Genomic DNA, 15585 nt, shown 5'->3' on the forward strand with positions numbered 1-15585 from the left:
AGTGTAAATTCAGTGATTTTTGGTATTTTCCCAAGGGTGGTGCAACCCGCATCACCATCTAATATCAGAACATTTTCATCCCTCCAAGAAAAAACCCTGTGCCCATGAGCAGTCACTCCCCATTCCCCCTTCTCCCAGCCCTAGGAAACTATTAATCTATTTTCTGTCTCTATGGATTTACCTATTCTGGATATTTCATATTAGTGGAACAATACAATATATGACCTTTCGGTGTCTGGCTTCTGTCGTTTAGCATGATGTTTTCAAGTTTCATCCATGTTGCGGCATGTGTCAGTACTTTCTTTCTTCTTTATGGCTAAACAATATCCATTCTGTGGATATCCTGCATTTTACTCATCTATTCACCAGCGAATGGACATTGGGATTGTTTCCACTTTGTAGCTATTATGAATAATGCAGCTATGAACATTCGGGTACATACGTCTTTGTGTGGACACATGTTTTCAGCTATCTTGAGTATGTACCTGGGAGTGAAATGGTTGGGTTCTATGTTAACTCTACGACTAAACTTTTTAAAAAATATTTATTTATGGGGGCGCCTGGGTGGCTCAGTTGGTTAAGTGACTGCCTTCGGCTCGGGTCATGATCCTGGAGTCCCGGGATTGAGTCCCACATCGGGCTCCCTGCTCAGCAGGGAGTCTGCTTCTCCCTCTGACCCTCTTCCCTCTCGTGCTCTCTATCTCTCATTCTCTCTCTCTCTCAAATAAATAAATAAAATCTTAAAAAAATTTATTTATGAAAGAGAGAGAGAGAGCGAGCTTGCACACAAGCAGGGGGAGGGGCAGAGGGAGAAGGAGAGAGAATCCCAAGTAGCCTTCCGGCTCAGTGCAGAGCCCCAAGTGGGGCTCGATCTCACGGCCCTGAGATGGTGACCTGAGCCGAAATCGAGAGTCAGACACTCAACCGACTGAGCCACCCAGGCGCCCCTCCGATTAACCTTTTGAGAAACTGCCAGACTGTTTTCCAAAGTGGCCGCACCATTTTACATTCCCACCAGTGCTATACAAGGGTCCCGGTGTCCCCATATCCTTACCACTCCTTGCTATTCCCCATCTGATCACAGCCATCCTAGTGGTATGAAGTGGTCTCTCAATGTGGTTCTGATTTGCGTTTCCCTGGTGACTAATGATGGTGAGCATCTTCCTATGTGTATTGGCCATTGGTGTATTTTCCTTGGAGAGATGTCTATGCAAATCCCTTGTCCTTTTTTAAATCGGGTGAGTCTTTTTTTTTTTTTTAAGGTTCTATTTATTTATTTGAGAAAGAGAGAGAACACAAGCCAGGGAGGAACAGAGGGAGAGGGCCAAGCAGACTCCCTTCTGAGTGTGGAACCAGACTTGGCGCTCGATCACATGACCCCGAGATCATGACCTGAACTGAGATCAAGAGTCAAACGCTTGCACAAACAATGAATCATGGAACACTACATCCAAAACTAATGATGTATGGTGATTAACATAACAATAAAAAATTTTTTAAAAAAAGAGTCAAACGCTTGACTGAGCCACCCAGGTGCCCCATAATATTATTTTTGTTATTAAGTAAACTCTACCCCCAACGTGGGGCTCAAACTCATGACCCCAAGATCAAGAGTCTCATGCTGCACCAACTGAGCCAGCCAGGCGCCCCTCTTTTTTTTTTTTTTAAAGATTTTATTGATTTGACAGAGAGAGACACAGCGAGAGAGGGAACACAAGCAGGGGGAGTGGGAGAGGGAGAAGCAGGCTTCCCGCGGAGCCCGACGCGGGGCTCGATCCCAGGACCCTGGGACAATGGCCTGAGCCAAAGGCAGACGCCTAACGACTGAGCCACCCAGGCGCCCCCGCCCCTCTTTTGTAATATTAAATATTGCACTTGATTCTGGCAGTGAAAATATATATACATTGCTAGAAAATATCCACTGACCTGTATTTTTTTTTACTTTAAACAAGATCTTGAATGTTTACTTCTAATTTGAAAGTGAATATGCAGAAATTAATAGTAAATCCATATGAAATACCTTGTTTGTTTAAATGTGCATTTTGGGGGTACCTGGTAGCTCAGTCGGTTAAGCGTCTGCCTTCAGCTCGGGTCATGATCCCAGGGTCCTGAGATCGAGCCCCGCATCGGGCTCCCTGCTCAGCAGGGAAACTGCGTCTCCCTCTCCCTCTGCCCCTCCCCCCTACTTGTGCGCACGCTCAAATAAGTAAATAAAATCTTTTTTAAAAATGTGCGTTTTGTGCTGTGTGGAGAGGGATGAGGCCCTGTGTGAACACCTGATTATCAATCACACACCAGGAAGTGGTAACGGAATAGACATTGAATTGAGTATTTGGTTATTTTGCCTTCCAATAGCAGGTTCCCGAGCCAAACACCAGATTTTGGCCAACGCTGAAGCCAAAGTGGGACTTCTGTGCATTCCCAGTGTGGTGCCAGAATGAGGACAATTGCATTCGGTCCTGCCTCTATTGATAACATGCTGTTTGACTTCAAGCAGACATTTCTCCCCTTTGGGCCTCCATTTTCCCGTTTGCAAAATGAGGGGTTTGGACTAAATCAATGGATTCTGATCAATGGAACTCATGCTTGGAAGACAGGGATCCGTGAGAATATATTTTTATTTCATAATTTCATTTTGATGATACCCAAAGAAAATGAGTAGAAACACCTCCAGGGCCATCCAGTTGGTGACTTCATAAAGCACGATGCCATGAGATTTTGGTTTTTGTGACTACAATCTTGTTAGCATGGAATTGGGGCCCAGAACTGAAATGCTCACAGGGGCCAGGCAGGCTCCGAAACTGAGAAAACGAGGCCCTAGAACAGGGGCAGCGGCCACACAGCCCCTGTGACCAGAGCCTCCTTGGAACGGAGCCCCAATGTTGTCATATCATTTGATATTCCACAAGGAGCCCCAAATCTGGATTGTTCTTTAAAAGATTTTATTTATTTATTTGACAGAGAGACAGATAGCAAGAGAGGAAACACAAGCAGGGGGAGTGGGAGAGGGAGAAGCAGGCTTCCTGCCAAGCAGGGAACCCAATGTCAGGCTCGATCCCAGGACTCTGGGATCATGATCTGAGCTGAAGGCAGACGCTTAACGACTGAGCTACCCAGGCGCCCCCTAAATCTGGATTTTTAAAGACAAAAATCTCCCTATTTTTAGGGCGCCTGGGTGGCTCAGTTGGTTAAGCGACTGCCTTCGGCTCAGGTCATGATCCTGGAGTCCCGGGATCGAGTCCCATGTTGGACTCCCTGCTCAGCGGGGAGTCTGCTTCTCCCTCTGACCCTCTTCCCTCTTGTGCTCTCTGTCTCTCATTCTCTCTCTCTCAAATAAATAAAATCTTTAAAAAAAAAAAAAAAGAAAGAAAGAAACAAAACACGGTGGGGGTGTGGCACCTGGCCGGCTCAGTCACTTAAGCTTCGCACTCGGTTTCGGCTCAGGTCCTGATCTCAGGAATTGTGAGATCAGCCCTATCCTGGGTTCCATGTTCAGCAGGGAGTCGGCTTGAGATTCTCTCCCTGCCCCTCCCCCACTCGAGGGCAATGGGCACTCTCTCTCAGATGAATAAATAAATCTTTTTCTTTGTTTAAGATTTTATTTATTTATTTATTTATTTATTTGACAGAGAGAGCACAAGCAGGGGGAGCAGCAGAGGCAGACGGAGAAGCAGGCTCCCGGCTGAGCAGGGAGCCTGATGCGGGGCTCGATTCCAGGACCCTGGGATCATGACCTGAGCCGAAGGCAGACGCTTCATAGACTGAGCCACCCAGGTGCCCCTAAATAAAGAAATCTTAAAAAACAAAACAAAACAAAAACCACAGTGGAGGTGAAACCAGATAGGTCCCAGAGTGCCACTTCTGACCTCAGATGACACTGAATGTTTACTGTGCTGGTGAGCATGTTTGGCTACCAGTAGGGTACCTTCCGTTTGCCCCTGGGGTGTCGCCTCTACTGTTCTGCACGTGCTCTGGGCCCAGGGAGACTGCTCGTGTGGACTGTATGAATGGGCTCCACAACCCCCAAAGGCCTCACACTTTCGGTTGGGTTTGGCTAGCAGGTTAGAGGAGAAAGGAGGGGGTGCTGGGTGGCTCAGTCGGTTGAGCGTCTGACTTTTTTTTTTAAGATTTTATTTATTTATTTATTTATTTATTATCTTAAAGATTTTATTTATTTGAGAGAGAGAATGAGAGAGAGAGAGCATGAGGGGGGGAGGGTCAGAGGGAGAAGCAGACCCCCTGCTGAGCAGGGAGCCCGATGTGGGACTCGATCCTGGGACTCCGGGATCATGACCTGAGCCGAAGGCAGTCGCTTAACCAACTGAGCCACCCAGGCGCCCTGAGCGTCTGACTCTTGATTTCCACTCAGGTCATGATCTCAGGGTCCTGAGATCGAGCCCCGAGCCCCGCATTGGGCTCCGGGCTCAACTGAGAGTCGGCTTGAGATTCTCTCTCCCTCTCCCTCTGCTCCTCCCTCTGCACGCTCTCTTTCTCAAATAAATTAAATTTAAAAAACAAAAAAGAGAAAGGAAGGGCTGAGAGATTTATTCCCTCCCTGCCTGAACTGAAAGCTTTCATCAGCACCTGGTTCCTCCCTCTACACCCCCAACTTGGGAGACCTCTGGCCCCTCACCACTCCCTGCCCTGCCCCAGTCCCTGGGGTGTCCACTGGCCTTGTAAGTTCCCATAATTCTGGCCACACCTCTGTAATTAGTCCCTTCATTAAGCTCTCCTCAATTTTACTCCCTTGAGGGGAGCCATCTGCTTCCTGCCGTGACTCTAGCTGGCACCCATACCTTTGGGTTGTCAAGACTCCAACCCAAATGACAACTGTCCTACCTCTGCCATTGTGCTCATAGTAAGTTGTCATTTTTTATGTGACTTTTTATTTTTTTAATTTTTTTTCTTTTTCTAATGATATTTTGTTTTTTTTTTTAATATTTTATTTATTTGAGAGAGAGAGTGAGAGAGAGAGCATGAGAGGAGAGAGGGTCAGAGGGAGAAGCAGACTCCCCGCTGAGCAGGGAGCCCGACATGGGACTCGATCCCAGGACTCCAGGATCATGACCTGAGCCGAAGGCAGTCGCTTAACCAACTGAGCCACCCAGGCGCCCTAAGTTTTTTTTTTCTTGATAGTGGTTTTATTTATTGATATTTACTATATTAGGAATTAAAACTAAGAAAAATTTCAAATACAAGTCTACACAAGCACACAGTTGATGAGCCAGTAGAGTGAAGAAGTCATTGCAGCCCCAGAAGACTCCACCATACACTCAGAAGGGAAGAATAAAAAAGACTAAGCTCTTTGAAGTATGAAAAGTTTGACCTTCCAGAGTCCCTGGGCCACAGTTTGGGAACTGCTGCCTAGTTTTTCTCATGAAATGGGATTCAAAGCCTGTTGAATTTTAGTTGTCGCTAAAGCCAAGTTTGCATTTGTAGAAAAGTTACCCTACATGAGAATGTTTATGTAATGATGTGTGTAACACTAATTTTTAGCATTTACCTTATATGGTGGGTGTGAAAATAGACATCTGATGAACAGTTATCAATTAGTACCTTCCAATTTAAGTTTCTAGGTTTTAGCCAAACTGCCCCTGTTACAATCAGTGAAAGTATGTTCAGCTGATTGAAATGTCTACTTATCACTTAGTAATTTCTCACATTTTGTTAGCTACTCTGGCCAATTTTTTTTTTAAGATTTTATTTATTTATTTGACAGAGAGAGACACAGCGAGAGAGGGAACACAAGCAGGGGGAGTGGGAGAGGGAGAAGCAGGCTTTCTGCCGAGCAGGGAGCCTGATGCGGGGCTCGATCCCAGGACCCTGAGATCATGACCTGAGCCGAAGGCAGACGCTTAATGACTGAGCCACCCAGGCGCCCCTTTATGTGACTTTTTAAAAAGATTTTATTTACTTATTTGTCAAAGAGAGAGAAGGAGAGAGAGAGCACAAGCAGGAGGAACAGCAAGCAGAGGGAGAAGTAGGCTCCCCGCTGAGCAGGGAGGCCGACTCGGGACTTGAACCTAGGACCCTGGGATTATGACCTGGGCTGAAGGCAGACGCTTAACCAACCCACGCATCTTATGAGTTGTCATTTATATATTCTCCGCTGTGGTAATCACTAGTCAGAAGCAAAACACACTTCCTTAGAATAAGACCTCAATGTATTCATACCTTTAGTACACAGAGACTTTCATAGAGCTGAGGAATAACTAACTGCTCTTTTATCCATTGTTGATTAAGGGGAAAGGATATAGTAACACTTAGTATGTCAAGGATGTTTAGCTACTGGTCTGAGAAAAGTTAGGAAGCCGGTGGATACCAAGTAGTGGTGGAAACCTGGGTACATCATAACCCCCATGCCTGTTGGTGGGGGTTAGACACCAGGGCAGCCATTTGGGAAGCGATCGGAGTCAAATTAAGTTAGGGCATACCCCCATGACACAGCAGTTCTTTCCCTGTGCTTATGTCCCATAAACTTTTCCACGCTGGTTTATAAGGAGGATGAATGAGGATGTCCAGTGCAACGCTAGTTGGGGGGTAGTGGGTAAGGGCAGGTTGGGGCTTCGAGACAGCCTCATTGTCCATCACAGGGAAAATCGAATATGGTGAGTTCATACCATAGACTCCATGCAGCAGTTAGGAGCAATATAGTAGATGCGCACAGTGCCACATGGCTGAGCCTTTTCTTTTCTTTTTTTTTTTTAGACTGTTATTTTATTTTATTTGAGAGAGAAAGGAGGGGCACAAGTGGGGAGGGGTAGAGGGAGAAGGAAGAGAGAATCCCAAGCTGACTCCATGCCCAAAGGGGAGCCTGTCCCGGGGCTCGATCCCGCGACCCTGAGATCATGACCCGAGCTGAAATCAAGAGTGAGACGCTTAACCGACTGAGTCCCCCAGGTGCACCCACATGGCTGAGTCTTAAGGCATAGTGCTGAATGGGAAGACAATGCAAAAACTGCAATCTTAGGGGCGCCTGGCTGGCTCAGTGGGAAAAGCATATGACTCTTGATCTCAGCATTGTGAGTTCAAGCCCCATGTTGGGCCTAGAGCTTACTTAAAAACAAAAACCCACCATCTAGAATATGCTAAAACCTTCACCAATGAGCAATGCTTGCATGCACAAACCCATATACATAGAGCTCTCAGCTTTATAACAGTGAAATTGCAGTTCAGTAGGGAAAAGAAAGTCTTTTCAATAAATGGAACTGAGTCAACTGGATATCCATGTGGCAAAAAAAAACAAAACAAAACCCTGACCGACATTTCACACTGTACACAGTAATAAATATAGTAAATATCAGCCGGCTTATAAATCTAAATGTAAAAGGAATAAATAAGACTTTTAGAAGAAAACATTAAAAAATATCTCCAAGGGCACCTGGGTGGCTCAGTTGGTTAAGCGACTGCCTTCGGCTCAGGTCATGATCCTGGAGTCCCAGGATCGAGTCCCACATCGGGCTCCCTGCTCAGCAGGGGGTCTGCTTCTCCCTCTGACCCTCCCCCCTCTCATGTTCTCTCTCTCTCTCCCAAATAAATAAATAAAATCTTTAAAAAAAAAAATCTCCAAGACCTTAAAGTACGCGAAGATTTCTTCAGACACCAAGTGTTAGCCACACAGGAAATAATTATTAATGATCAAATTAGACTACATTTAAGTTAAGAACTAGTGTTTATTGGGGTGCCTGGGTGGCTCAGTCAGTTAAGCCTCTGCCTTCAGCTCGGGTCATGATCTCGGGGTCCTGGGATGGAGCCCCACATCAGGTACCCTGCTCAACGGGGAGTCTGCCCTCTCCCTCTGCCCCTCCCCCTGCTCATGCTCTCTCTCTTTCTCAAATATATAAATAAAATCTTAAAAAAAAAGAAATACTGCTCATCAAGAGGCAACATTAAAAGAACAAGAAGACAAGCCACACAGTGGGAGAAAATATTCACAACACATCTATCTGACAAAGGACCTGTACCCAGGACATATAAGAACTCCTACAAAACAATCAGAAAAAGGCAGGAAAATTAATATGCAAATAGGTAAAGGACTTGAATGGGCACTTCACAGGAAGCTATCCAAATAGTCAATAAACATATGAAAAGGTGCTCTATCTCATTAGTTGTTATTAGTCACCAGGAAAATGTAAATTAAAACCACAATAGAATGCACACCCATCAGAATGGCTAAAATTAAAAAGACTGACCGTACTAAGAGTTGGATGTACAGGAACTGAAGCCCTCACACACAGGTGGTGGGAATATAAAATGACACAAACCGGCAGTTTCCACTAAAGTTAGATATACACCTACACTATGACCCAACGCTTTCACTCCTGGGTGGAAATGAGTGCTTACGCCCACCAAAAACCTGTATTAGAAAGTTTAAAGCAGCAACAGTTTGTAATAGTTTGAAATACCAGGAATTACAGGCTTGCAACAGTCAGCTTGTGATAGCCCTAAACGAGGTGTAACCCAAATGCTCATCAACAGGTGAATGGATAGACTATGGCATACTCACACTGTGGAATACTATACAGCAACGAGCAGGAATATCCTACAAGGACAGGTAGACACGGATGAATCTCATCAGCACAGTGTTGAGTGAATGAAGCCAGACACAAAGGGGTACACGCTTCAAGATTCTATTTATATGAAGTTCAAACACCAGCAAAACTAGTGCGTGCTTCATGGAACACTACATCAAGAACTAATGATGTAATGTATGGTGATTAACATAACAATAAAAAATTAAAAAAAAAAACTAGTGCGTGCTGTTAGAAGTTAGGATAGTGTTTACTCTTGGGATGTAGTGAGAGAGGTAGCCTGAGGGGGACTTCTCTGGGGTGGTCCTATTCTTTCCTTATCTGGAGATTGTTTACCAGAGGGTGCTCACCTGTGGAAATGCTGGACACTCACGATTTATCTGCCTTTTTGTGTGCATGGAATACTTTAATAAACAGTTAAAATACATGTATACATGCACACTAATTAACAATGCACATTTTGCAAAATCATCGGCATGCAAAGATAATAATTTGCATTAAAACTATCAGAATGGGGATCGCCTGGGTGGCTCAGTTGATTAAGCGACCAACTCTTAATTTCAGCTCAGGTCTTCATCACAGGGTGATGGGATCGAGCCCCATGATGGTCTGTCTCTGTGTTGAGTGTGGAGCTGGCTTGGGATTCTCTCTCCCTCTCCCTCTGCCCCTCCCCCAACCCCACTAGAGCGCATGCACGCACACTCTCTCTCTAAAAAAATAAAAATAAATAAGCAAATAGCCTGTTCTTCAAACAAACAAACAAACAAACAATTAGAATGGTTGCCCATAGGAGAGAAGGCACTGGTGTGAGATGTGAGGATAAAAGAGAATAAATGAATAGGGGCGCCTGGCTGGCTCAGTTGGTAGAGCACGAGATTTTTGATCTCAGGATTTCACGTTCAGGCCCCACGTTGGGCGTAAAGATTTCTTTTTAAAAAATGTTAAAAAGCAAAGAGACTAGGTGAATAGATAAAGAGGAAGAGGGGGTCCTCACATAGACTGATGAGGACAGCGAGCCATAAACCGGGGAGCATGATTAAAGGAACTCTCTTGAGCATGGAGTCCAGATAATTTTCCCAAACGTGTTCATACAAAAGCGTGTTACTCAGAACTCTGCTTAAAGGTTTGGCCTTATAGTTTGAATAAGAAAAACCATGAGAGAAGTAAGCAAAGGGATGCAAAAGAAAATGCACCCTAGCGATCTACGTCACGGCGTTAGGATTTCGAGCAGCAACATCATTTAAACAGTATAAACAGCATCCTGAAGTTACTGTTAAGCGGAATCTTTTTTTTTTTTTTTTAAGATTTTATTTATTTGAGAGAGAGTGAGCACGAGCAGGGTGAAGGGGCAGGGGGAGAGAGAGCAGATTCCCCGCTGAGCAGGGAGCCCGATGTGGGGCTCGATCCCGGGACCCTGGGATCATGACCTGAGCTGAAGGCAGACGTTTAACCAACTGAGCCACCCAGGCGCCCCAACCTGAACGTTAACTGGTTTTTCACTTTGGTTCTGGAGTCCAATATAACGTGTTTTAGTTCTAGAGAACTGTAGGCATAAGAGATATAAACAGAATCGTCGGTTTGTTGCACTTAGGAAAATTATAGATATAATAATTTAAGTAGACACAGGGAGTGTATGAGAATTCTTTTTTCTTATAGGGGATCCCTACATTTCCGTGGACTAGATGTTTATCTGTCTGTGGTATTCGGCACTGATGTTCTGTGAATCAGTGGTTCTCAGATGCGAAGAGTCCTTAATCCCCATGTTACCACATCCCACTTCTGCTTAAAATCTTACCATAGCTCCCCAGTGCCCTCACACCCTTCATGGTGGCTTATAGGGTCTAACTCACTGCCTCCTTTCGCATTGTCATTTACTCACTACTTCAATCTAGCCACTTGCAACTTTTGGAGGTCTTCTCTTTCACTCTCCACCCCAGGGTTCACTATTATTCATCCTTCTGGGCTCAGCTTCAGTACCTCCTCCTCCAGGAAGCACCCTGACCCTCTGGATTGAATCAGGTACCTTATCTGAGCTTCTATAGTCCCTGGGCTTCCCCACCCCAGCCCTCCACCTGTGCCTCACCATCTGGGCCCTGACCACTCGGGGTCATCAGTCTCTGGCTGGATCTAACTCTCCCAGTGGCCTGGGAGCCCCGTGGGCTGGCTCAGTCACTCTTATGTCCCTCGTATTGTCCAGCACAGGGCAGGCACAGGGCAGGCACTGAATAAATATTTTGTGGATAAATTCTTGAATTCTAAGTTGATGTGATCCCAGGTTTTTAAGGCCTGAAGAGTCTGAAAGTATGATTTTAAGTTTCCAAGAGTACATTTTTATACCGCTGTAGTTTCTCAATCAGAGGAAGCCGGCAGTCTGTGAGTTAATATTGGTTCATACTTTGTGGTACATACAGATTTTTTTTTTAAATTGGGAAATTGAGGATAAACATCACTGCTAGCAATTTGAGGCCCACATTTCCCCATGGCTGGAGCTGGTGACCAGGGTGCTGCTTTCCAGCTGACCATGGTCCCCAGTCTACTCTTTTCTTCATGTCACCTGCTTCCCAGAGGCCCTTGGGTTGGACACCACTGTTCAACATCCTACAATTATGAAGTTCCAAGACTCTTAGTAGCGAAGATCCCATGATTGTCAAATGTTGAGTTACTAAAATTCTTGAGATTCTCAGGGAACTGATTCCGACCTTAGGGTTTTAAGATTTCATGATTACTACAATCTATAGTTTATGTTTCTAACATTCCACATTCCCAAGATAATAAAGGTCCCAAGGGTCTAGGTCTAATGTTTTAAAGGCTTAAAGTTAATGATTATGAAGTTACATGTCTCTGAAGGTTCTCAGGCTCTTTGCTCATGGTTGTTTTTTTCTTAAGTTTTTTATTTTATTTTATTTATTTTTAAAGATTTTATTTATTTATTTGTCAGAGAGAGAAAGAGAGCACAAGCAGGGGAAGTGGCAGGCAGAGGGAGAAGCAGGCTCCCCGCTGAGCAAGGAGCCCAATGCGGGGGCTGGAGCCCAGTGCGGGGCTTGATCCCAGGACCCCAGGATCATGATCTGAGCTGAAGGCAGACGCTTACCGACTGAGCCACCCAGGCGCCCCATAAAACTTATTTATTTGAAAGAGAGAGTGCGAATGGTGGTGGGGGGAGGAGTAGAGGGAGACAATTCCAAGCTGACTCCACACTGAGCGCAGAAGCCTGAGGCAGGGCTTGATCCCATGACCCTGAGATCATGACCTGAACTGAAATCAAGAGTCAGAAGCTTAACCAACTGGGCCACCCAGACGCCCCTTTGCTCATAGTTTTAATGCTGATGATCAAATGCTTCTGAAGTTCTACAGCCCTCTCGTCTTTGCTTATATTGTTCTAAAACATGAAAGTTGGGTTGCTCACCATCCTGGTTGGCCCCAGACTGAGGGTTTCAGTGCTAAAAGCTGGAAGGTGTGGTCATTCTATCTCAAAATTCTCAGGATCTACAATTCTAATCTGAAATTCTAAAGGTTTAGGGTTATAAAGCCCCAAGGATCTATGTGTATTAGAGTTTAGGTTTCTAAGGGTCTAAGATCCTGGCGGAGGGTGGGGGAAATCAATGATTAAAATTTCTAAGGTCTGTGCTTATAAAGTTCTATGTTCTAAGAGTGTCATTTCTAAAGGCCTCAAGTTTGAAGAATCTCTGAGCATGACATTCCAAGGCCCAAAAATCCAATATTTCAGTGTCTTGCAGTTCTAAGAAAATATGCTTATAAAATCCCACGTTTCTGAAACTCTACATTTCTAAGGTTCTAAGGCAGCACTGCCCCATCCAGTACCCACCAGCCACATGTGGCTATTTACATTTAAATTAATTAAAACGAAATACAATTAAAAATTCGGTCCCTCAAGAAGCACTGGCCACATTTCAAGCGCTTACAGCCGGAAGTACTAGTAGTTAGTGGTTAGTATATTGGACATCCCAGAGAGAGAATGTTTTCCCGTCACTGTGGAACATTCCACTGGACGGTGCTGGTCTATAGCTTCACCTGCAAAGTGTCTGTGAGTCTCTTTCCCATCCTCCAGGCTACCAAGGTTCTGGAGTGCGGAGGTACACAGACACCACCCCAGCAGCCTCCTCCCTTCCCCCTCCCACCCCAACCTTCCTCCAGGTACCTGCCAAGGCCTTGATCCGGGAGCACTCAAAGAGGGAGGCGGCTGCAGTGGAGGCTGCTGGCTGCTCACGTTCCCAGGCCCGATCAGGACTCTCCCAGCGGGTTGTGGGATTGTTGTTGTTAGGGGCCGGTAGGCCCTCCATGTTGTCTACTTCCCCCGGTACCTGCGCCATTGGGGAAGGTGAGGCCTGGGGAGAAGCAGAGGCACATTAGGCTAGAAACAGGGCCTGAGCTCAGAGGTCCCGCTTCTAACAGTGGACAGGCTGTGAGTCCTGTCGACTCCCTTACCCGCAGTTTCCCTGTCTTTCAAGTGCACAGACTACTACTGACAAGTCATGTTCGTCCTGGCCACTTCATAGGGCTGTTGGTGAAGCACCCAGCTTAGCACCTGGCAGAGGGTAGGGGCTGGGCAAACTGTCCCTGTATTATTGTTAGAATGATGACACTGTTAGCAGGAGAACTCTACAATGCAGTAAGAACAAGAAATAACATTTCTTGAGTATTTGTGCTGCCCTCGGGACTTCCATAGGTGTTATCTTATTTAATTCCCACAAATTTAATTCCCTAAAGATAGGCTAGTATTTGGCCTATTTTACAGAGGAGGAAACTGAGGCCCAAGGTCACAAAGCTAGTGGGTAGCCAGAGTTCAAATGCAGGTACTGTGATCAAGTGATTGCATTAAACAGCCCCAATTCTTCACCCTTATAACCGCATCCTTTGCCATGTAACTCTTGACCGTTCTTCTACTGTAGGGATGGGAAAATTGGAAGAGTGTCCCCTTGCAACCTTGACTCTGGGTTTGGCCCCATGACGAGCTCTGACTAACAGAAGTAGGTGGAAGTGCTGGTGAATTTTGAGCCTAAAACTCAAGAGACTTTGCATGTTTTCGCTTGTGCTTGATTGTGAGGGTGAGGAAAACATTGTCAGCATAGTCCCCGTCTAAGGCCCCAGTCACTGAAGCCAAGGCCAACTACATCAGCTAACACCGCTCCCAACCCCACATCCCAACATGTGAATAAACCCAGTCGAGACCACAAAAACTGCCCAGCTGAGCCCAGCCTAAATCACTGACCTCAGACTTGATGGTTAAATAAACGCTCAGTGTTTTTAAGACACTGAGTTTGGGGGTGGTTCCTTACGTAGCATTATTGTGGTAACAGCTAGCTGACGTGTTGTCTGATCCAGAGCTAGGCTCTAGAACACTGCCAGATTGCAAATATGAAATTTAAGGGGGTGAGAGACATCAGATGCGTCTCCTCCTTCCTCCCGGCCCCCTGATTCCAAAACTAAGAAAGGAGGGAACTGCGGGGAGATCAATGTCCTTCTCAAAGACTCAGACAGTTGACAACCCACCAGATTGTAGGAAAGCAGGGTCCAGGTCTTGGTCAGTGTAGTGGAGACTGCCCTTTTGGTGGACACTCCAAAATTCACTGTTATTCTTCTCTCCTTCCACGGAGAGCTCTAAGTGGGCATATGGCTACTTACCACCTGTGTGACCTTGGCCAGTCACTTCCTCTCTCTAGGCCTCAGTTTGTTCATCTGTAAAATGGTAATGATAACAGTGCCCATTTCCTAGGGATGTTTGTGGATGAAATCAGTTAATAATGCAGGGAACATGGTATCTAGTACATGCAAGCCCTTGATACATGGTCCTTGCTATTATTATTCATCCTCTGGTCACGCATGGTAGCAAATCAAAGTGCCTGTGCTCAAGTCAGACAGACATGAGTTCAAGCCCTGCTTTATTCCCGCTGTGTCTTTAACCCATCTTTAACTTGGCCTCTCTGCCTCAGTTTCCCTCCCTGTTAAATGCTGATCATAACTGTTTCCTCAGTGGAGGATACTTGGGGATGGGGAGGCACTTAGCACTTGGTGAGCGTCAGCCCGCGGAAGGGCACTGGCCATTACGCGACTGAATGGAGAAAAGGAAGGGAGGAGAAGGAGATGGGGGAGGTGGAGAGAGGTGTCCTGCGGCCCCAGCAAAGGCTCGAGGCTGGGGGTGGGAATCGATGCTTTAACCCTTCCAAGGCCGCACCTCTCTGTCCCTGCAGTCTAGTCACTGCTCGCAAGGAGGGGGCCCGGGAAGGACAAGGCCTGGGTGGAAGACCCACGCACGGCGCGAGGCTGGCTGGGCTGAGGGGTGGGGGCTCCTTCCGCCCTGGACCCTTCCCCTCCTCCAGCCCGGGAGACCCTAGGGGCTCAGGCCATGCCCACAGCACGCGGGGGAGGGATGCTCGGGAAGGTGGGGAGATGCTGCAGGGAGGGGCTCTCACCCCACGCCGCTCACCTGGGCCCGCGGCCGCCGGTGCCGCTGTCCCCGCTGCTCGCGGCGCCCGACCGCCCTCCCTGTCGGCGTTCGGGGGCCCGGCCCGGCCCGGCCCGGCCCGGCTCCGCTGGGCCCCGCCGGCCCCGCCGCTCGACCAGATCCGCATGCGCCGCCGCCGCCGCCGCCGCCGCGCCTCCCCCGCTCGCGCGGCCGCCGCGCTCGGCGCGCCCCCGGGACCCCCTCCCGCCCTCCGTTCCCCGCCGCCTCGGCCGCCTGCAGCGCTGGCCCACGCGCGGTCACACACCGAGCCACAGCACTCACGGGGCCAGAGGTAGCGTCACACACAGCCACGCATCCTTCACGGGGTCACATACTCCCACACTGGCACACACACACACACACAGGGTCACATACAGCTTCGCAAACATGACCCACAGCCACACACTCACACAGTATCACCCCCCCCACGGGGTCACACAGAGTCAAACACTCAAACTCAGACGCAGTCACACGCTCACATGGGGTCCCACACTGGCATAGTGCCCGACAGCCTCACACATAGTGACACACTTGAATAGTGCCACCACCACCCACGCTGTGTCACGCACACAGTGTATGTATGTCATACAC

The 15585-nt window shown here is 47.1% G+C and overlaps 1 protein-coding gene across 5 annotated transcripts in view; it reads right to left on the reverse strand.

Annotated features, from left to right (window-relative positions):
• SPTBN4 (spectrin beta, non-erythrocytic 4) overlaps nucleotides 1–15097 on the reverse strand; it is a 73095-nt gene extending 57998 nt beyond the window's left edge. For all 5 annotated transcript variants that reach the window (XR_012375978.1, XM_073885129.1, XM_025854351.2 and 2 more), the window contains exons 1-2: nucleotides 14977–15097; nucleotides 12691–12877 (exon numbers count right to left, since the gene is read on the reverse strand). Coding sequence is in view for 4 of the 5 variants with exons in the window: in XM_073885129.1 (XP_073741230.1) it covers nucleotides 12691–12862 (172 nt within the window). In the remaining variant the exon portion in view is untranslated. The remainder of the gene's footprint in view (nucleotides 1–12690; nucleotides 12878–14976) is intronic.
• Between the last annotated feature and the right edge of the window lie 488 nt (nucleotides 15098–15585).

Source organism: Callorhinus ursinus, unplaced genomic scaffold, assembly GCF_003265705.2.
Source record: "Callorhinus ursinus isolate GAN/ISIS: 27379988/994484 unplaced genomic scaffold, GSC_fseal_2.0 scaffold61, whole genome shotgun sequence".
In the NCBI taxonomy this organism is placed as follows: domain Eukaryota; kingdom Metazoa; phylum Chordata; class Mammalia; order Carnivora; family Otariidae; genus Callorhinus; species Callorhinus ursinus.